Source organism: Paracoccidioides lutzii (assembly GCF_000150705.2).
Source record: "Paracoccidioides lutzii Pb01 unplaced genomic scaffold supercont2.12, whole genome shotgun sequence".
Classification (NCBI taxonomy): Eukaryota; Fungi; Ascomycota; class Eurotiomycetes; order Onygenales; family Ajellomycetaceae; genus Paracoccidioides; species Paracoccidioides lutzii.
In genome coordinates this window covers 962,059-984,491 of record NW_015440958.1, presented here as the reverse complement: position 1 = coordinate 984,491, position 22,433 = coordinate 962,059, and the positions used below count along the sequence as shown (strand labels likewise).

Below are 22,433 nucleotides of genomic sequence, written 5' to 3'. Positions count from 1 at the left end.
AAAAATATATAATTAATTATTAAAAAATTAATTAGATAATAATTAATAAAATTATTATAATTTATAAAAATTAACTATTAAAAATACTATATTATATTATTTATAAATTTAAATATTATTTTTTTAAATAATTTTGATAGTTTTATCGAATAAATATTATAAATTAAAAATAGTAATTTAAATTATATCTTATATAAAGTAATTAACTTTGAATTTAAATTTTTATAATTATTATATATAGTAATAGATATTAATATAAAATTTAATATTTTATAACTATAATAATAACTTTATCTTATATCTTATTTAAAGTTAAAAAATTTATTAATAAAAATTAAAATTTTATAATTATTAATTTGATAAAGTATTTGAATATATTATATAAATATATTATATATTTTTTAAAAAAAATATAAATAAAAATAAATTTTATTTAATATTTTTATTTAATATATAATTAAAAATAATTTTAAAATTTAACTTTTTATAATTTAAAGAGATAATTATAATTTTATAATAAATATTAAATTTTAAATTTTTAAATAAAAATATTTTAAATATTTTTTATGAAGTTAAATTTTTAATATAAAATAATTTTTGTTAATTATATATAATAAAAAATAAATAATATAAGTTATATTATTTTCTAAAAAATTAACTTTAATTAAAAAACTTAAAAATTTAAATATAAATATATATAATTATTGATTATTTATTTTTTTTTAATTTAGTATTAATTATAATATTTTATTTTATTAATATAATTATTAAAATTAAAAATTAAATTAAAAATTATAATTAATTTTAAAATTTTAAATTATATTATAAATTATAAAATAATTAATAATAATATTATTATAATTATTTGTAATTTAAATTATTTAAATTATTTAAAAAATTCACTGAAGCTCTAATTTCAAAGCTTTATATTTTTCTCTATTATTTATCAGTTTAGCTCTATTCTATTAAAAGAGTAAAGACTAAAGTTATCATTATCAATCTCTTCTCAGCTCAAGTATTAAATAGTAGATGCAATTAAAAAAAATTAACAGTTGTTAAAATTATATATAAATTGAGATATGAAATTTCAATATATTCTGAACAGTTAAGTGTTTAAAAAATTTAAAAAAAAGGCACATAAAAGGTAGAGAATTGATTTGAGATAACTGATTCAATTAAATTTTCTCATATATGAGATTCTGAAATGTAATAAGTGGTGATTTCACTGAATCAGCCATTATTGGTATTAGGTTGAATGATCAAGAGATTAAAATTATAAATAAGGGTGCTTTTAGAAGGACTTCTCTATTCTAGAGGAGGATATCGTCAAAAATGTGCATTTTCTCAGGGTGGCTTGTAAGCCAGATTATTCTATAAAATTCTATCTTTTTCGCGTGTCGTCTACTGGTTCAGGAACGCGTCAAGGACTCCGCCAAGTAGAAAGTGTAGAACTTTTATTTCAAATAAGATGATAGAGAGATCAAATGAAGCAAGCAGACGCAGATTTCGGCAAGATAACTCCTGAATTGACCGCAATTGGACGCAAAACAGGTCTCATAACCTGACTGAATGGCAAGCTTGATCGATTGCAAATTTGCGACGAGAACGACTCTATGGCGGAAAATAGTCACGTGATGGAAAGGTCCGACAATATGATGTCAACAAAGTTGGTTGTCCACATGTCTGACGATTCTATCCTTGTTGCTTGATATTATTATAATACGCAGTTAAGATATCGATCGGAGATGGCATGGATAGTTAAAAACCGGAAAGCATTTGAAACTCAGTGAAGAAGATTAGCGTTCCTAGGTTCACAAAAAGTGGAAAATTAGGGAGAGGAAAGATCTGGAGTCGCTTCAATGACTAGTTATATGTGCTGTCAAGAACCTTTACCAAGATTGCCGACTTCGCCATAACCTACCTGCTTTTTAAAGCATTTAACAAGCAGCAATGTCGTGTCTCGCAGCATACCTTGCAATTGATGTTGTAAATCTTCAAAGATTGTTGTCGAATTGCTTCTGGAACATCAAATCAACCGAAATGGAGGGGAAGAAAGGGGAGTGGAGTTTCTCGGGGTGAGATGCCATCGCGCAACAAGATAATCGCAAGCTCAATACGCTAACTGATAGGTTAGTTAATTGTCACCTGGGGCCTAACGTGGCCCAAAATTCCCTTATCTCATGGGGCTGTCTTCTTATCTGATGGATTTCATTCTCAGCCGCTCTAAGCCCTATCAAACCTGTTTGATTTATGTTGGGGAATAGAAGATGTAATAATGTTCTAGTCTTCTATCCTCTCTATATATATTAAAGCACGGACTGTATTATTACACTCTTACCGGCGAGGAGATCACGAAGAGTAAGAAATTTCTATCTGCAGAACCCCGATACTTTGCTTGTATTTGCACGAACGTCTCTCTGTTTCTTTCCAAAATTGAAACATCAGAGGAAAAAAAGAAAAAGAAAAAGAAAAGAAAAAAACATGGCTGAAAATCGGCACCCCAACAATCCAGTTGACATGCAGGAACAAAATTAAGGAATACGGAACACACGACGCAAGATATGACAAGGAAAACATCTTTCTACGTTTGCAGCAAGGACACGGTGTTGCATGAACACATGCGACTGATTGCGAAGATAATGACCTTGCAGCCACCCACGAGAATGGAACCCTAAGCTTGAAGACTCAAATTTGAGGCCTCAGGCAGTGGACATTTAATCATGATATGATTTCGTTTTCTCATATGTTGTACTCCGTGTACGAGATGAGAGTATGTCAATGGCTAAACTAAAATTCCAGCGTCATTGCGTCATTCTTCTTATGTAGTTCACCAACTTCCGATTCCTTCCTCGTATGGCCGGCATCCCCGCGCAACTGGAAAATGTGCGATAGCCGCTCACACTTTATCCCTTTCTTAAACAGACAAACATGGGGACCTGCCCGACAGAGGCTTTTTGCCGAAATCACATTGCAATGAGTGTGCGCGTTTCACAAATTCCCCCCACCTAAATCGAGCGGGCTAGATTGTCTCTTTGTGTTCCCCTCGCGATACCCGGGGCGATTGCGAAACTGATTTCGCAGTATTTGCCATAAGGTAGTTAGGTGGGTTTTTTTTTTTTTTTTTTTTTTTGCGTAACTTGACAGCTTTTGCGAGATAAGAAAGGGGTCACAGCAGCATCAGGCATGGACTAATGCCGTGTGGCGTGCTGTGGTTTCGGACTGGGTGTTTCTTCTTCTCGTTTTCTTTTCGTCTTTGTACGGTACGTTTCTCAATGCCTCAAGAGTGCCTCTGAAGTGTTGTACGTTTCTCTTCGGGGGGGATAAAGATGATTCGATAGAACATCTCTTTTGGCCCGGTGATATCGAACACCCCCTTCCCATACAGAGAGAGGTCATCTCTCCCGTTGAACATGTCCGCATTGGCCCGGTGAGAAGATGCAACAGAGATTCAACTTCTCCTTCAGTTAAGGTCAAACATCCGTTTCAGGAGAGATATAAAGGAATTCCAGACCGCTTCCATCTCATCTTCCTTTCAACACCCATGTTTTTTACGTCATTGATGTTGTGTCATTTACTGAGACCTGCATATAAGTTAAAATCTTCTGCCCGTCAAGCTTCATCTGCAGAAACAGTCTCAACTCAAAAGAAAGGGAAAAAATATCAGATGTATCCAAAAATAGCATGAGACACATCATCTCCCTCTGTTTCCGGGCGATTCAGTTCAAACATGCGACCTAAACATCACTCTTATTTATTTAGCCCTGAGAGTCGAGAATGAAAGCCAATTAAGCAGCTGAACGTAGTGTAGATGTTGACACTCAGAATTAGAAAGAATTAAAGAGCCAATTCATCAATTCGTAGACTCATTCATTTCTATCTCCATGTTATCCCCTCCTATCTCACTCAACTCTGGACAGCATGACAGCATACTCCCCTCAAATACGCGTATCACGCCGTAAATGACAAAACTACGATACAGCTCAGGTCGTATGAGCATGTATAGATTACAAGCGCCACGTAAGAAATGCTAAAAGCCTCAACCCCTCTTTCTTGAATTCTGCCACAGCCACACAACGGAAGTAAGAAACGAATGGCGCAAATAATCATCGCTTCATGTCTAAACAGCTAAGGTTTTCAGGCTAAACCAATGACGCCAGACAATTCCTGAACGGATAATTTAGTTGTAACCTCTTGGGGAAACCAATACCTATTGGGCTGTCTATTTGTAACAATCCTCCATTTACGTTTATTTGCGCAACAGAAGAGTGCAAAGTATAGCCTCCGTACAAGTTACCAAACTGCAAACGAGCGGGAAATTCAAACCAGAGCACTGGCAAAGGTAAAGATGAAATGAAAAGCAGCGATCAGCAGAAAGGGAGAAGCTGTGTGCTCAATTGATTCGCTATGGGTTTTCCCCCCTTTATTTCGTTCCTTGTCTTCTCGAGGACGGTAACTAGCGGGCTTGCAGGTTACATACCATGATGCATTCCAGCCCGGGAACATTTGATTCCTCTTCCCCGGGAAATATCTTTTAAAAAGGATAATAGAGTGGAAGAGAAAAAGATTCATCCACTTTTGTTTTATACTTTTCGTTCTTTGGCACACATTTTATTTTCCCCAAGGTTCCACTTCAAATCCGTTCGAGCGATCTCTGGATGGGCTACTAGAAAATTTGCAAGAATTTGCAAAATACGGCCCGATGCACATGATTCTAACATATCCTCTGGCAAAACCCGCTTACGACCGGGCTTTCAATACACAACAGAACTCCCGCGCAGGCCATTGCTTGCATTGGTGGTTCAACCGGGCGTTCCACGGGCCGGAACTGTTTTCTCTTGAATATTAGGGCTAATTGTCTATATCGCTCATAGCCGAAGGACAGAAAATAATTCGTGCTGAGACTAAACTCACCAATTCTCCTCGTTAACTATAACCATCTGAGATAGTTATAGATCCGTGGAGGAAAATCCACGTTGTCGTTAAACTTGATATAGATCCAAAAAAAGATAACCGAGCTGCTGGACTACTTACCTCTGCTTTCCCATTTTTTTCCGTTTTGTTCAGTTCATCTGTCTCCCACCCCTGAGTTTAAGATTTCGATCTTCCGCCTAGCCTGCATGGTTCCAACACGACAGGATGAGGCGCTTAGTCCATGCGTGGCATATGACGTGGTTATTGCCGAATCTAATTTTCCAAACATGATTCATAAATAATTTAATTAGGTGCCTTTCATTTTAGAGTGGTCTGAAACCAGCGGGTTTTTTGCTTTAATTTATCTATTTTTGGGGAGATGACACAAACGGAGAATTAAAGCTCCTTAATTAAACAAAATACCTTACATAGTCATGTTGTTAAACATCCACCCCCTAAGACGTTCGAGAATCCAAGGTGTAAAGACGCAGAACTCTCTCTCTCTCTCTCTCTCTCTCTCTCTATATGCACTACAAAGCTTTAGCCAACGGCTTTCAGGCCAAATTACTAATGTTAGGAAGTGGGGAAGCACTCCGTAAGACCCTGATTGAACCTACAGCACTTGAGCGAAAATATGTATGTACATACATATAATCGATATCTCTCGCCCAACGAAGAAGTCAACTTGAATTAAATGAGCACACCTAACTACCAGCTTTGGTTCACTCTTCTTCGGGGCTTCTTACAGTGTTCCAAGGTTAACTAACCAAGTCACGAACAACCGCCTTCAAATCAGGTAATTGATAACCAATCATAAACTGTTAGTTATGCCATCATGCCGGCAGAGCAAATTTATGGTGCTCCAAACTATATGATGGTTGAATAGAGTGTTCGCGAGCACTTGGGAATGGGAATTCTAATATTATTTTAACCCATTTATCATCTTGTGTCTGTTCCAGTTACCCCAAAAACGAAATCTCCTCAGGGTTGCTGGAATCAGAGCCAGAAGCGAAGCATTCTTAAAATTGGCGTATTTGTTGTCGGTTTACTAATTCAAGTTGACAGAACTCCATTTGTAAGGTTCGTTACCCCATCTATTTTTTTAGATGGTCAACGCCAACCTTTCTTGAAAATCGCTCGTGAGTGTCTGTCGTCTGTCTGCATGAGTGGTTACTATTTAACAATTGATGCGGCGTGAAGAAGAATATAACTACCTCTCCCGCCGCCTGACACATCCTTGGTCGGCCCAGATGAATACTTCAACCATAGAGCGGCCTTTGCAAGTATATCTCCGGCATTATCCACCCTAATGAGAGGGATGATGTTAGAGAGAAGTTTGAATGGCACAGCATGTAGATCCAGTGACCTTTATGCGATTTGCTCAATTCGCATAGACTAGGGTTTATTCCAAGCCGGCTGTGGTTGTGTCGACGTCTTGAGGACGAACAACCCGCCTCGAAGCTCGCGGTGTCGGCTTGCAAATCCCCAGCCAACAAAGTTCACCAATGGAAGTATGCACGACAGATCAGATAGATACGTACGATGGGGATTTCGGAGGCCCTAGAAAGAAGGCGAAAGGAACGAAGAGAATTTCAAGCGAAGCAGCAGAGTAATTCGCCAGCCCACAATAAAAATGCTGAATAAATAACCCGTGATCTGCTCATTTCCCATACGGACTTCTCCTATCCTTTCGAACCCAGATATATCTAGGTTTGCCGACACCTGCACCACAAGTATTGTCGCTAAGCCACGACAAGGTATGCCAAAAGAGGACTTGAGCGAAAATCCTTTTCATCCATGCCAGACTCTAGGTTCTCGCACACGAACAGCATGTCGAGGGGTTTGCAGCATGTGATTTCCAATGCGAGGGCGACTGCGAAGAATGACAAGTTTATGAATCTATTGAGCAGGGAGGACCGCCTGTACGAGATATTTGGAAGCTGGCCGCCCTGGAGGTTCTTGCATACATGGATTCACCTTACTACTAGAGGTGTTTGCGGCTGCCATATTATCGTCTCTGGGTCGATTACTTAGACCTATCATCTATCTACCCGGTCGTGGAAAGATTCTGGGCTGGTAGAACTCTTTGAACTTAGAATGGAGTAGGAAATATGGGATGGAGATCTCGTAGATACGGATATTTAAGTAGTACAACGCATTGTTCTACACCACTTTTATCTAATTCCTAGGAGGCTCCTGGGTGCATTCAGCTACGGTTTCGCATGGTCACAAATAGAGTGCGTAAGGTAAACCTGACCAGAAGTATACTAGAGAGATAAGTAATTAAGTTAAAAGTCCTCTATATGAACGAGTTCATATGGTACTAAGAAGACGGAGGAGATAAGAGAGCAAGCGAGTTAAAAGGTTAATGAGATCGGCTTGATTCGGGTTGGTTTACAAACACAATTGTTAAATAACGTTTAATATCAGTCAAATTGGAGAAATCAAATCATCACAAACCAGTCAGTCAGTAAGTCAGTTAGTCAGTCAGCGGATAAAGGCCATAGGTTAAGCTCATTTTGTGTACAAGTTGCTAGTGCTAGTGCTATTTTTCGAGGGGCAAAAATAGACGGGACAGGATAGGATTCAGTTCTGACTAACTGGTGAATTAAGGGTCTCAAGGAGACAGAGGAGGGGGAAGTAGCAGGTGGGAGAGGAGGGTGCTAAAGCGTGTGGTAGCAAAGTGAAGGGTGAGGAAAAACCCAGAAGAAAGAAACGTCAAATTAACTCTCGTCGCCCTCGTCAGGCTGTTCGAATAGGAAATTCGCGGCCAATTCCTCGTTCTTGTCGCATGCGAAATATGCTTGAATGACCGAATCGCGGGGGAATCCCAGACGGCAGAGCTATTAAAAGAGGATTAATGTTAGCTAAATAGATTCTAGCTAGGGAATGTATTCCGGTAAATGGCAAATAAAAAGATCATACTCTTTCAATCGCATCTCTTTCCTCCTCCGTGACAGTAATCTGATGCGTGCCTGGAGGTAGCTGCGCATCATCCTCGATATCCTCACTGAGCAGCTGAAGGAACTGGTCCTGGTTCTGTCCAATAAGCTGTGCAAGCTGAGGGTTCCCTGCACCAACCTGTTGCAGGATGGGCTCGAGCATCTGCGGTTGCTGCTGAACGAGTTGTCGCAGCTGCTGGAAATGGGGATTATTCCGCAAAAAGTCCAGATTTCCAAGACTTCCACCTTGTCCTTCAGCGGCAGTTGCCAATCCCTGTCCTGTGGCACGAGCACCACGACCGGCTCCACCTCCTTGGGGAGCACCGGCTTGCGCAGCAGCCTCAAACAGGTTGACGTGCTCATCCCCTCCAGTTGCTGCTGGAGCTGCGGGACCGCTGGGTGCCGTTGTCGCGGGAGCCGCTTCTCGCTGCTCAGCTTGACTGGTTTCGGGGATACCCTTTTTGTAATTAGCAAATTGGTCCGTTGAAAAGACTCTTTAACAAGTGGTTAACAGACTAAGCTTACATTTAGGAGGTACTCGATAGCTCGGTCGGGGTTAAAAAACGCAGCTCTCATGGCTCGATCTATATCACTTCTCGGAAAACCCATGGACTCCATCTGTGCAATTACTTGTTCGCCCTGAGGGCCCATTAGAAGGGCTGATGGATCGTTAAAAGTTGCACCACCAGCTGCTGCTGGAGCTGCAGGTGAGGTTGTAGCTGGAGCATCTGTGGTTTGAGGATTAGACGCGGGAGCGGGTGCGGCAGGTGTTGAAGCGACAGCAGGAGCGGGAGTCGAAGGAGCTTGGGATGATGTGGCAGCTGGGGTTGTTGTCTTTGGCTGTACATGTTGTTAGAGTCCAGACTAAGGTGCCTTGGGCCGAAATAGCGGGTTATATAATTGCATGGAAATTACCTTCGTGACCATGCAGACTATGAATCCCTTCTCCTCGATATTATATGATTCGATGGTATTTTCATCTTGTAGAATTTTCCCTGAAACAACAAATATTATTAGTGCCGTGCCCTCATGCAACAAAGCTGGTTTCAAATTCTCCCCCTTCGCTTCCGTACTAGAGTTATCCATTCTCTGGGGGGAAAAAATAATATCGAAGTACCAACCCTCTACCATTCCTTCTCCGGGGATGGATAGAATCGATTACGGAACGAGAGAAATAGAAAAAGGAAATAAGAGGATAAACGACGAACCGGAATAGATGAGTTTCTGCAGAGCGACATCCCAACCCCTTTCCTGGGAAATCCTCTCCTTAAGCTGGCCAATCTATTGGACGATGGGGTGTTAGAAATGCTTAGTGCGTAATGATAAGGCAAATAGCCAATGAAAGAACGATATATGGCATATGTATTTTTGGATACTCCGTAGTTCTTAAGCAGTATACACATGAAGGGCATAACATACTGTTTCTGAGGGTTCGGCTTCAATCACGAACTTTTGTTGCTTCAAATCCTACAAACAACAGTTTTATCAGCATATCAAAATGTCGAAGATATATATATGTTTGCATCTTGATCCAGTGTATAGACGTACCCTAAATGTGAGCTTCATTTTGCGGCTGCGGAGGGGTCAACTGAGGGGCAGTTGACAGGTGAGGGGGAATACGTCGAGAGGAACTGTCAGGCAGAATCGAATTGACCGAGGGGAAAATACTAACGAGCTGTAGAGAGATTTCGACGGCACAATCTAGGAACTAGGTAGTTGGAGTTAAGAGAATAGGGGAGGTTGACAAGCTAGAAGTGGGAATGAATAGGGTGGTCAACGTTGGCCCTTATGTTGGTTGTGGTCTCGAGATAGTTGGTGGTTGACGGAACGCCTGATCAGGGGAAGGCGGCGAGGGGTTCCGTCGATTCTGCCTTCTTGGCATCGCCTATTATGGTTAGCACCAGAGAATATCCCACTAGCTTATGTCGGGTTTAGTTTGAACCTTATTTTGTCATAGTTTAAACTAAGATCACGGGGTAGGTCTTGGCGATCGAAGCCTTTTAAGACGACCTTAAGGTCAGAAAAGCTGCGAGTTCCCCTTATATGAAATCCTTTAGAATATTCCTCTTCACTATTTGGGCTGATTAGCTGTTCAAGAATTTCATATGCAAGGGTTTCTTATAACAAATAGCTTGATTTCCGAGGGGAAGGCCATACCCTGCTAGGAGTTACGGAAAACAGAGTGTTTGGGATAGCTACATTTTGAAGGAATACAGATTCAACCTCAAGACGGAAGTATGTTGTGAAAGTCTTTCTAAAAAGGAAATGGTCCAAAGGAAAGGGGTAAAAAAAGAAAGAAAATAGAATAAGGATGACTCCGAAATGGTCGCTCGCCTCGCTATGCATTCACAGAGAAATAAGACATTTTCAATGTATGTCCCCTTTTTTTACCTTGGCGCCTGCGTGCCGTTAATGTCTAATAATCATTAGCTAGCCAAAACGAAAACAATCCAAGAAAAGGGAGAATCAGGAGGATGAAATAGTGAGTAAGATAAGAAATGTAACCCGGACGGAGATCGTATGATATGTGGTCGTATACGTTATGGTGCTCTCAGTTCGAAAACGACAAGATAGTTCAGTTCATATCCCCCAAGAATAGGTTCGAGACGTGGGTGCTCAGCATTTGCCATAGAGGTCGCACAGGCACTGTTTAGGAGGCGGACAGCTGGGTAAGAGTGTCAGTCAACCTCAACGACAATAAATGAGAGAGGGATATTTAAAATAAAACTCACAAAACCCCTTCCTGCCCAAAAATCACATGCCAAATCTTTTCAAACACCCACCCAATTTCAAATTCACTCAGCGACTTCTCCTCCAAAATCCACTGCCGCATCCTCACATAATCTTCCAACGGCCTCTGCAAAATCCTCTCCCGCGTCACCACAAACTGCGCACAGCACACTCCGCCAAGCTCCTGCGGCACCTCCGTCGCATTCTCCATCCGAAACAGGTGCATATAAATATCAAGAAACTTGACTCGCACGTCATTATTTAGTATATCGATCTCGGTCGGGTTGTGTGGGTTGATGGCCGTCGGGTTGCAGCCTGGGTCGGTCCTGCAGCGCAGGTTAACGTAGCCCTGTTTCCGGACGGTTTCGAGACGCAGACGCTTGAGGATACGGCTTGTGTAGGAACTTATGTCATCATTGTGCCATTGGCGGTCTGTGCCGTGAACGAAAGCGGTAATTTCGGGCAGCTTGTCATAATGGTCGATTATGAAGGTTAGGTAAGGCATGGCTTCACGGCCGCGGTTGCGGGGGACGTGCAACTTGAAAGCCGGGTCGTTTTCAACGGAGTAGACAAAGGGAACCCACCTGGAGTTTTTATTTTATTTTATTTTATTTATTTTCTGTTGTTAGCGGGAGATTCTTGGAAAGTTTTGGGTGTATTGTTTTGATAATTTATGGATAGAGAGACATATAGTTATATCTATATCCATAATATATCTCTCTATTTACTGGAGGTGCACAGAACTGGAAGGACTAACTCCGGTAGCATCTTATATGTCCAATTGACTTTCTCATGTTTCGTCTTGCCCAGTACAATTGCCTGCTTGATTTTGTGGGAATTTGGTACTAGAAGCTCCAGCGACAGCGGGGAAGACCACCACTCAATCATGTCTGAATATTTAACACCTATCAGAACTAGAGAGGTGCAGAGCAGCAATGCAATCGATAATAGTGGGCGCACATGATGTCGTCGAGAAAGATACCAGGCCATGGTTTTAATTTTTAATTTTAATTTTATTTTATTTTAATTTTTTCGAGGGAACCGGGGATGACGTTCCATTGATTGGATAAAACGACTCTTTGTGGCCTAGAAAAAGGGATCGCATGTATCTGGATCCAGTAGCTGGCAGCTTTTGGGGAAAACGGGCCGTTTTTCATGGAGCAAGGGAGTGGCACGGTGATGCGCGCATGCAAGAAATAATAAAAGAGAGGTTCTGCCTGTTTTATTTTGAAGGAAAAAGGGGAGTCTGGTTGCGGAATTGCCTGAGCCTCGGGGAAGCTGTTTTGTTTATGCTCTATTTTCTACGTTTCGCTTCATATTATCGGCTTCCAGAATTGGTTGCGTTATTCGATGCTTGCTTGTTTCAAGGTTTTCTTGCTATCGGGCTGGACTCTCATGTTGGTAGCTTTGAGCCAAACATATGACTCTATTACCACTGGACAATGGACAGTGGATAACAGGGACCTTGACCACCAAAAGTCAAGATGGTCACGGATGGACTGAAGGTAACGACCTCCCTAGTGTCCAGTAACAATCCGGATGGCGACGGCCATAAGTTGGTGGATTTTGGCACATGGAGATTTACTCCCCTCCCCCCTTTGTCTTTATTTGACCAATAAGTAACATTGGAATTCATACTGTGGTTGGAGCAAGGTTATACATTCGGGGCTTCAAGGGTCTATTTAGAAATTCATCGCGGGAAAAAAAGAGAGTTGAAGTGAAAGCTCCTTAGACGGAAGTGCTGTCCCAAGGTTGAGCTGAATGTAATTATGTAATCAACCCCTGTCTACATATATCCACTTGGCCCCTTTGACGAAATTGTTGTGGAATCAGCTCTGAAGATATGCATGCACTGCATATGAGGTAATTAGTTTATTTGTGAGATTTTGCAAGCGAAGATATTAGCCATTCTCATAAATCATGTTTTTGAGCAGTTATCATTAACTAAAAGTTATATTTTGCAATGTTAAATATTTATGCTTAACGCAAGAAAAGCTTTACACAAAATTATATTTTTATTCAACACGAACATAACCATTGTCATATCATTATTCTTCGCCACCAAGAGACAAAAATGTATCCACAATGGGCACACACACCTGTCATGATTCGTCTTCTTTCAAGGTTATTGAAGCTGATATTTACGTCCGGGTGTTAGCGTCCGCTCACTTTTCTTTCCTGAGATGCAGCCGGGAAACTGGATTTGGGAATGATTCTGAATGAAGTGAATGGGGTTAGATGAAGAGCAAAGGATGTGAGAGTATGAGAGGAGTTGGATTGAGCAATAGAATATATTTCGTTGCGTTTGTGAGTTAGAACTACTTCTATTCTACATTTGGGCTCATCAACATCAGTTGGAGGGAGCAGATATTTCTAATATTGTGGGAAGCCAACTAGGTAATAATCTTGAACTCTCCTCGCGCCTCTAATTGCTGAGGTTAGATGGCAATACACCGTGGATGGCTAATAAATAGCCATCTCATGATTTAACTTAGATATCTACATCCTCTGACGGCTCCCCCACGATCCACGCACCCTGCACCACCTCTTAACACCCCATGGTATATCATACATGTGCACGGGAATATGAAAGGGTCGTTTCTAAACACCCAAAAATGAACCGAATACACATGCCGAGACAAATTGCTTCAGATACCAAGCGCAACTTTCAAGTTCCCTTCAAATCTCCACCAATTGTTCTCCCCCAATAAATGGTATCATTCGCCAGCACTCTCATCACCAGCAGCAACCCCCTCCTCCTCATCTTCATCCTCACTAACCTCCTCCCCCTCTTCCCTAGCCTTCTCCTTCCTCTTCCTGATCCTCTCCCTCTTCCTCTCAAGCAACCTACTCAGCTTCTTCGCCGTATTAAACACACCACCGGTCCCAGACCCACACGCCGCACACGATGGATTCTTCCTATAGCGCTGCAACGCACACCCTTCGCAGAAATAATGTCCACACCGAGTAACAATCGGAGTCTTATACGGTTGTTTACAAATCACGCATGCGAAGGGGATATTCTCCAGTAGTTCATCATCCTCGTCCTCGCCTTCACCTTGATCCCCACTACCTCCAGCCTTTGAATCCCGACTCGCAACCGTCCTGCCAACAACCTTCTTCCCCCTTGTCCCGATTTCCCAATCCCGATCCAATTCCCAGCCCGCCTTGTAATCCTCCCGCGCATGCAGGAACTTACATCCATCCCCAAACCCGCAGAAGCCAGTCTGTTTGTAATCCTTGCAGACATCCGGAGAGTAATCAGTGATAGTGATTGTTCTGATGTTTGTCGGGGCCTTGATGGGGCCGAATTGTTTGTGGGTCGCGTTGGGGTTTTTTTGGAGGAAGGATTGATAGTTTGCGGAACCGCGGTAAGTGCCGTCTGGGAGGTTGGAGGGTGTAGACGTGGATGTAGCGACATGGGCAGCATCAACAGCGGAAGTAGATGTGGCAGGTGCGCTATTGCCCTGGTTCTTCCTAGTATTCCCTAGTAGATTCCTCGCGCTCAGCTCACCATCTTTGCCTCCAGCATCGTCATCGAACCAGTTTGAATGCTTCGTTGCATCGTTTGTCTGGGGTATTGGAAGCGGAGCAGCACTCGTTGAAGTTGAGCTATCATCTATGACGGCTCTCTGTCGTTGTGCAATTGTGCTATTTGCGGAGGATGCGGTGACGGTGGCATTCTTGCGCCTGCGTTTGATGGTGCGGCCGCCCTCTTCGTCGGAGGTGGAGTAGTCGGAGGCGGAATCTGAGGCGGGAGCAGGTGGCGAGGGAGCTCTCTTGCGGAAGCTGGATGATTTTGCTTTGGCAGAACGCTTCTTGAATGAGATTTGAGGGGTGGTCTCTACTGTTTGTGCCTCACCCATGGTGATTTGTTAATGATGATATCGACGTGTATTGTCGAAGCATGTTCACTGTTCGATAAATCACCCAGCTCAAATATATAGTTATGACATCCAGCTCTATCGTGGCTGACAAATGCCAATCCACGTGATGTAATTCTTGGCGTAAATATTCTATCAAATCGAGTTGAGGGATATTGTTGATCCGAAACGCGCCGCGTTTGTTTACCCGAGGACAGGTACAGTATCGAGTGGTATTGATGATTTATTTTGCAGCATTCGATCTTGGAGAGCGAAAATGGCTGAGGAGATAGAGTCAATATAAATAACAATAGTGAGAATGATTACTCCATAGAGGAGAGGAGAGAAGTCAGAGACATCCCTTTGAACTGGGCAATCTGGGGTACATAATCGACCTCTAGTTCTGGGATATCACTGTTAATCGAAAGACGTGTCAAATGCTAAGCTGGCTTAAGTTGACTCTCGATACAAGCGTTTTCTCAGCGCCGTGGGACAAGAATCACCGCAACTTTCAGACTTGTATATTACATGCTGAATCACATTCAAATCACATTGCTCAATGATGCTACCTGCTCCATATTGTTAACCTTTTTTTTTACTTCCCCCCCCCAAGCTCACTCTAAACATTTATCATGCTTGTATTGTTTCATCAGGGTAACAACAGATTTCTCTGTTAAGGAGTAAGATGCGGGTCGCCTTAATTTCTTACACCCCGAAAAATAATCAACAATTATTATGAGGAAAGAAGGTTAGGCGGAAAAGTAGCAATATTCAATTGAAACACTCTTTTTTGTTCTTTGGCTTTCTTCTCCCACTCTTCTCTTCCTTTCCCTTTCTTCCCCATCCCCGTCCAATGAACACGGCCAACAGGTCGTGGACAAATTAATAGCATATCCCCAACAGCTGTCTTTTTTTTCTTTAATGAAGTAGGAGAACGCTGTATGCGCGGGTGATCAGTCATTCTTTTATATATAACTATATATATTTCCCTCATTTGTTTCTATGATCTATTGATTGATTTGTTTACTTTAATTTTATATATTCACACCGTAATAATACCCCGTACACCCGCTGCAATACAAGATAACACTCCTTTCATTTTTTATAATATGTGTCATTTATTTTGAGAATCCCCTTCTTTCGTTGCTTAACTTCATTTTATATTTTATTTTTACTCGGTACATTCTCTATTCTCTTCTACCCATCACTTGGGGAGCTGTTAGTTGGTTCGTTTGTGGTTGTTGGTGGTTGAAATCCTGCTTTGACAACAATTGTGTCAGTTATTTACCATAACTAGTTACCGTAACTCCCATCCCAGTCCGTCAACAAATCAACAACGCCGGGCCAACAACCCAACAACGTACGCCGAAAACGCCACCATCTGTCTGCTTCGTCTCCCGCCCTCTTCACAATCTGACATCCCTGTTCTCCGCATTCCCCTCCACCGTCGTCAAATTTCGCAGTACCATCCTCAAGAATAACGCCCTACAGTACCCTAGGCGCCCTAGTTCAGAAGAGGTCGGGGACAACCACCAACCACTCTTCTTCCGCCCCCTCCCAATTGTGGAGCTCTGTTTGCTGGGGAGAAAGAGGTTGTATCTAGTCTCTCCCACATTAGCCAGCGGTGACTAGCAAGATGCGGTTGCATGATTAAACGGGGAAAGAAATCGAAACGAAAAGAGAAACTTACCTGGGCCACGGAGCGCACTCCTTGAATAACACCGACATATTTGGTTACTTTTCATAAGCTCAATCACCTTCCTTCTCCAAGTCGTTCCGTTACAACTTTTATTGGTGTCAGTCCAATTGGCCAGCTTCTCCAACGAGGTCAAGGACAGCATTGACACCGACAACAATAATAACAGTAAACGCATCGACTCCCGTCCGGGTGAATCATATCCCTCTCCGCAATGGAAGACCCCTTCATTTCCGACCCTGCTCCAGCCAGCAGTCTCCTCCCACAACAACGCGAGTCGCATCGCTATTCCTCCTTCGGCTCTCAGCTTTTTACCCTCAATGCCTCTTCACCGTCGCAAGTGAAGCGTGCCCTCGAAGCCCATCTGGCAGAGACTGAACGACGACTGCAGGATGCGTCGAAACTTGGCACTGCCCTTGTGCAGCAGCAAAAGGAACTTTCCGATAAACTAAAGGAGATTGAGCACCAGCAGGATGAGGGCGAAATTGGTCCGGACTTACGGAGGAAACTGGCTGATTTGGAGAAGGAATATAATGAAATTGGTCGGGAGACTGCTCGTGTGTCTTTGGGTCCTAAACCTCGGCTAGTGCCTGCTGATGAGGAAGGCTCCCTTTCTCTTGATGGTCGGGTAAGTAACCACTCTCTTCTGCAGAAATATTTTCTTTTCCTTTCCTTTCTCTCTCTCTCTCTCTCTCTTTTTTTTTTTTTTTTTTTTTTTTTTTTTTTTTTTTTCACCCTGGTGTTTGGTTGAATTTGATTTAATTCGTTATTTCTATGAATGCATATAGACTCTCGGGAGTCCCGCTGTGCTCTCGAGTCAGGCTACTAGCTCGCCAACGAAGGTCACTGTGCCGTCGAGGAGACAACGGAATCAACAATCAAGTCGAGTCCACGACATCGAATTCGCGACGGAGATTAGTACATCATTACTTGCTCAAGTCCGTCAACTACAAGGACTCCTCGTAGACCGGGAGGAAACTATTAAGGCTATCAATCTAGAGAAGTCCAGGCTTGAACTTGAAGCAGAAGCTTTTACGCAACGTCTACGCGCGCTTGATGAAAGTGAACAGCGTTACAAGGATGAGAATTGGAATTTGGAAACACAAATACAGGAACTCCTTGCCTCTGCCAAAGAAGCTTCTGTGAGAGAGGCTAGGCTAACCACAAACCTGAATGCAGCTACTGCAGAGAACGCTACAGCCCAACGAAAGCTAGATGAGCTGAAACAGGTCAACGAGAAACTGATTGAAGACAATACGGCTACGCAGAAAACCTACGATTCTGAGCTTCATATTCTTCGACGGATTGTCCATGTTGGAGACACGGAACGGAATATTCTCCAACAGAAAGTGGACGAACTTACCAACCAGAATCAAGAGCTGGCCAAGGCTGTCGCCGCGAAAATTCGACAACATGAGGCAGAGGGTGTTAATGATGTCGCGCCAAGGGACAATGATGACGAAATGGATGAGGGTACCCCGGAACATTCACCACCTCCCTCTCCAAATAAAGCTACCCCTCGTCATGGACATTTGGAATCTGAGACTCTGAAAAGCTCCCTATATCATGCTCATCGCATGATCCAGAACCTGAAGAACAATATTCATCGTGAAAAGACCGAAAAGATGGAACTTAAACGTATGCTTCAGGAGGCTCGAGATGAGGTTGAACAGCGACGTGTCGAGACTCATGCACCGCCAAGCGCCAACAAACGTCAGAGAGTAAAACAAGATGTGTTCAGGAAGCCCGCTCGACCAGAAATGCTTGGTGCCAGGCGCGGTTTTGCGGAAATTGAAATTGGGGAGCCAGATTGGGAGGAGCATACCGTCGAAGCAAGTCCCACCAGGAAGTTATCTGGAAGATTTAATACTTTCCTGTCTTCTGTTCGCTCCCGCAGTGACTCAGTTGATGCAAGTGACGCTTATCAGACCACAAACGAGACGGAAGACGCGTTCGAAACTGCAAATGAGCGAGAAACCGCGACTGAAAGTGAGGCTTTCCAAACTGGTGCTGAAAGCCTGGGTGGAGATACCAGTGAAGAGGAACTTACTGAAACTGAAAGTCGTTCTGGCCCCGCAACTAGTGTCCGGAGTAAAAAATCCACAGGACTGTCCATGACAAAAGCTAGCGATTGGACATCCTTCATGAGCACATCGTCGACTTCCGATGAGGATTTTGATGTGGATTACGAGCGTACGCCCATTCAAGCACTGCAACCACAGCGCTACAGGTTGAAAATGACTCGTACGCGTGAACGACGTGGGCGAGCCTCCGGAGACTCCATGGCCCCTGTGTGCTCTAATTTGAGTGCGCAAAATTCCCCTGCTACTAGTGTCTCCCAAGCACATCCTCTGATTATCCCATCCGGGCAGAGCCTTTTTGCGGAATTGGAGGACCAACTCAATGGTCCAGACAGTGGTAGCGATTTTGGAACCCCTCGTTATTCGACCACGGTATCCCAAACATCAACGCCAAATATTTCCAGATTCAATGACCAATGCCGGCCGTCCGAGGCGACTAGCACTTATTCCATCACTAGGGTAATGGTAGATTCGGGAACGATGACGGAATCCTGGCAACCTTCGCAGACTACGCCGGATGTCGTGGCTTCGTTGACGCCCGTTGAAGCAGAGACAACTCAATCTGACACTAAGATTGCTACGGAGTCTGGGGATGCGACGGAATTTGTTGACTCTGCTACACAGTACACACCGCGGAAGGGTTCGGCAGTTGACATCGGTGATCTTTCTGTTGCTCTTGATACTCCGCCTAAGACAATATGGGATGTACCTGTCACAGGAAAACAACGTCAAGTGCAATCAGATATGCCAGAGTCTCCAATTTTGACTCCGTTGCTGCCATTGGAATTACATATATCGCCAATCCTATCCGAAGAAACCATGCCTGTTGCTCCTACTATCAACAAGGAACAACCGCCACAGCCAATACCTCAGCTAGATATGTCTTCCATTACCTATGAGGAAACTTACCCTGTTCCTGCCCTTGTGAAGGCTATTACGCCACCCGCGCTCGTCTTCTCACCCATCCAAACTGAGACAACGGAACCACTGGAGCCATCTTTGCCAAAGGCTGTTAAGAAACCAACTCAGCAACTTAAGATCTCGCCGATTTTCACAGCGGAAACAGAACCGGTGGAACCGCAGGTATTGTGTGGAGTGGTCGCACAAACTAAACTATTCGATGCTGAGAATTCGTCAGAGAGACCCAATACTGCAGTCGATATAAACGAAATTTCGAGCCACAGCATAGTCGGTTTCAACTCGGTGGATGTTGGGACTGATCCAATCTTTCTGATTTCTTCCACTGTAGACAAATCTGTTAAAATGGCGAATGTAGGTGAGGACGAAAAGAAAAAGGATGTAGCAGCGCCCTTTGCCGATAATATATTCAGCCAAATTGTGCATAGCTCTGTTGCACCGCAACCTGCACAACCTGTCCCGCACATTCCGGCTGCGACTACAGAGAATTCAGTCCAGACAATACTTACTGCAACCCAGATCGACCAGCTTCTTATCGAGCGCTCTTCTCGTCGTGCTGCTGCACCTTCCGTGGAAGCGGACACAGACGGTAAACAGCTTCAAGCTCTTGTCGAGGGCGCTTCCGGTTCTCTCTCCACGCCTAAGGCAAGGCTTCTACCAAGTACATTGCAGAAGGATACGTCACAGCCTCCACAGACTGCTGTTAAACGTCCCGGGAGTGCTTGCAGCCAACGACGCGGCTCGATAACGTCCTATCCCCCGCTACCTCCTGACCACAAACAAGCTATTGCTGCCGCAAGCCAGCGACGATCTTTAGATGTCCCCTCCTCAGGAACGATGGGGCCTCCTCTCGCCCCCGCTTCTGCGTTTCGCACTAACGCACAAAGCAGGACCCGCACACCAAACGATCAAGCTTCAAGCATGAAGAATGGTGTTACACCCCGTGCGCATACTCGACGTAGCAGCCAAATATCGCGCCGTTCATCGGTATCTTCATTCGCGTCAGAGCTTGATGTACGGTTCAACATGAACAATGGAGGATATCCCTTTCAGTCTGGTACCGATCCACGCATGATCCAGGCTATTACGCAGACAATGATAGGAGAGTTTCTATGGAAGTATACACGCCGGACCGTTCGGCCAGATTTGTCTAGCAATACCCGTCACCAACGCTATTTCTGGGTTCATCCGTACACTCGAACGTTGTACTGGAGTGATCAGGACCCGCAGTCAGCTGGGAAATCGCAACATAAAGCAAAGAGCGTCGCCATTGAAGCTGTTCGTGTAGTCAATGACGATAATCCGTACCCCCCTGGCTTACACCGTAAAAGTCTGGAGATCATCACCCCCGGTCGGATAGTCAAACTCACCGCTTCAACAAGCCAACGGCATGAAACGTGGTTCAATGCTCTTTCGTATCTCCTTCTGAGAACTGCCGGTGAAGAGACTGCAGAGAGAGGTGACAATCTCACTCAAGATGACGTGGATGAATTTAACCCATCTATACACGGCTCATCCCGTCCTGGAGGATCGCGCATGTCCATTGCTTCTCGAACGAGCCGCAACGCACGCACTTACTCCGTACAGTATCCGGAACCCACGCTTACAGTGAAACAACCCGCGATCTCTGGTCGTGCGTCCCCAGCGTTATCCAGTGGCCGCAACTCTACTTCCCGTGTCGATGTGCGCCATGGCTCTGTTTCCCGTCTCAGCACGATGTTTAGGACTTCGGTCATGTCCGGGACGCTTTCGAGCCGGCGGAGCAGGTATGACCGTGCGAACGAGAATATAGATAACTCCAACGCTACGGAGCGAGATAGCACCGAGAATTTAAGACAACTTATTGAACAGCAGGAGATGGAGGCGGATCTGTTGGAGAATGTGCGGGCGTGTTGTGATGGTATGATTACCCCCTTCTTCTGTGAAGTTTTAATTGATCTTTTCTATTGTGGTCGAACATAGCCCTAATTTTTTTTCTTCTACGTATCAGGCAAGCATGATGTCAGCTCACTGTCTCGAACGAGCCGATATAGCTCGAGAGCTAGCCGTCTACCCCACAAACATTGATCATTTTTTCGATCTGACGTCCTACAATCTGAACAAGTCTCCTCATTTTTACGTTGTCTCTAGTCCAATGCGTCTGACGAATTTCCTTGTCGGGATATTTTTCTTCATCTCATCACCTTCCTGTCTCGCTTGGTGCATATATTTATATCTGTCGTATCCTATCGATACCCTTTTCCATTTGGAAATTCCAAATTTCCACACTTTTTTGGGAAACTTGGAAGTTCCCCGTACCTGGTCCTCCTACGTCGATATGGGATATTTTGCTTTTGCATGGGTTTTATCTGTTAGTTTATTAACCACCAGATCCCTCGACGGATTCCGGAACACATATTGATGGATATATTTCCCTCTCCACACCAAACTTTCAGCTCTTCTTTCTCTAGTCATGGTTTATTTCTTGTTAATGGCTCCTTTGTCTTCCCTTCTTTTTTCTATTTTTGCCTGCCATTTTGCCATATCGTCTTTTAACTGTCACCCGTTTCGCTAAACTGATCCTTTTTGATTCTGATTTTCCTTTGTCTGTATATATTGTTGCTCTTTTGGGGCCTTTGATGGTACCTATTGCTTACCAGTACATTCTAATTTCATCTTGCTTCATTTCCTCCCCAAAGTTGCAATCATATCGACAACACCTCTGAATCCAGCTTCTTCCCTTACCATGTTTCTTTTGTCTTTTATCTTCCTCTCCAGGGTTGGAAGTCTTTTCTTCGTTTCTGCTAATGAATGCTATTTATACGCCCTCTGTGTTAAGGGGGTTGTATGGATTCTCTGTTCTTGCATGAGTGATGTAGATGTATGGCAACTCATCGAATTAACGGAGGGAAAGGTTTCTGTGGCTTAGTATGAATAATTCAAAACTAACCGTTTAACCCTAGTCGACCAAGAACGTCGCGCACGCAGTTAAGCCATGCGAAGGGCTTTCTTCAGTCAGCTGGTGGAGACAAGGTCAGACTATCCATGATTCGAACAGCTGCCATTAAAATTGGGAATTCCCAAAAGCTAGAGACGCCTTTGAAGCTCTCAAAAGTTATATTTATCAGGTAGAAACATCCTTCACTATTGTTACCCTCGGAATACAATATTGTAGTCAAAATATAGAGCAATTTTTTCTCATCATCCATCTGAAGTCTGAAGCATACCGAGGTTCTCGAGAGTCTTCATCGGTTGGCGATTAGGGCTGTAGGCTTTGGAGAGTGGAGTATTTCTTCCATGGTGGCGGGGGGTC

At 43.4% G+C, this 22,433-nt stretch overlaps 5 protein-coding genes across 5 annotated transcripts; 1 reads left to right on the top strand and 4 right to left on the bottom strand.

The window, feature by feature from the left end:
- Positions 1-2,787: 2,787 nt before the first annotated feature.
- PAAG_11961 (hypothetical protein) lies at positions 2,788-3,091 on the bottom strand (the record flags this gene model as incomplete). Its single annotated transcript, XM_015847518.1, has 2 exons — positions 2,788-2,874; positions 3,053-3,091. 2 exons carry the CDS (start codon positions 3,089-3,091, stop codon positions 2,788-2,790), a joined length of 126 nt encoding a protein of 41 aa, XP_015702908.1.
- A 4,543-nt stretch (positions 3,092-7,634) lies between these two features.
- Positions 7,635-9,419, bottom strand: PAAG_04949 (hypothetical protein; the record flags this gene model as incomplete). Its single annotated transcript, XM_002793374.2, has 7 exons — positions 7,635-7,754; positions 7,837-8,310; positions 8,379-8,693; positions 8,769-8,848; positions 9,062-9,134; positions 9,273-9,320; positions 9,402-9,419. The coding sequence occupies 7 exons, from the start codon at positions 9,417-9,419 to the stop codon at positions 7,635-7,637; spliced, it is 1,128 nt and encodes a 375-aa protein (XP_002793420.1).
- A 974-nt stretch (positions 9,420-10,393) lies between these two features.
- Positions 10,394-11,573, bottom strand: PAAG_04948 (hypothetical protein; the record flags this gene model as incomplete). Its single annotated transcript, XM_002793373.1, has 3 exons — positions 10,394-10,499; positions 10,586-11,167; positions 11,341-11,573. The coding sequence occupies 3 exons, from the start codon at positions 11,571-11,573 to the stop codon at positions 10,394-10,396; spliced, it is 921 nt and encodes a 306-aa protein (XP_002793419.1).
- Positions 11,574-13,300: 1,727 nt separating this feature from the next.
- On the bottom strand, positions 13,301-14,449 carry PAAG_04947 (pre-mRNA-splicing factor cwc24; the record flags this gene model as incomplete). The annotated part of the gene is made up of 1 exon (XM_002793372.2): positions 13,301-14,449. The coding sequence occupies one exon, from the start codon at positions 14,447-14,449 to the stop codon at positions 13,301-13,303; it is 1,149 nt and encodes a 382-aa protein (XP_002793418.1).
- A 1,907-nt stretch (positions 14,450-16,356) lies between these two features.
- PAAG_04946 (anucleate primary sterigmata protein A) lies at positions 16,357-21,208 on the top strand (the record flags this gene model as incomplete). The annotated part of the gene is made up of 3 exons (XM_015845419.1): positions 16,357-16,770; positions 16,931-21,041; positions 21,132-21,208. The coding sequence occupies 3 exons, from the start codon at positions 16,357-16,359 to the stop codon at positions 21,206-21,208; spliced, it is 4,602 nt and encodes a 1,533-aa protein (XP_015699645.1).
- Positions 21,209-22,433: the final 1,225 nt, after the last annotated feature.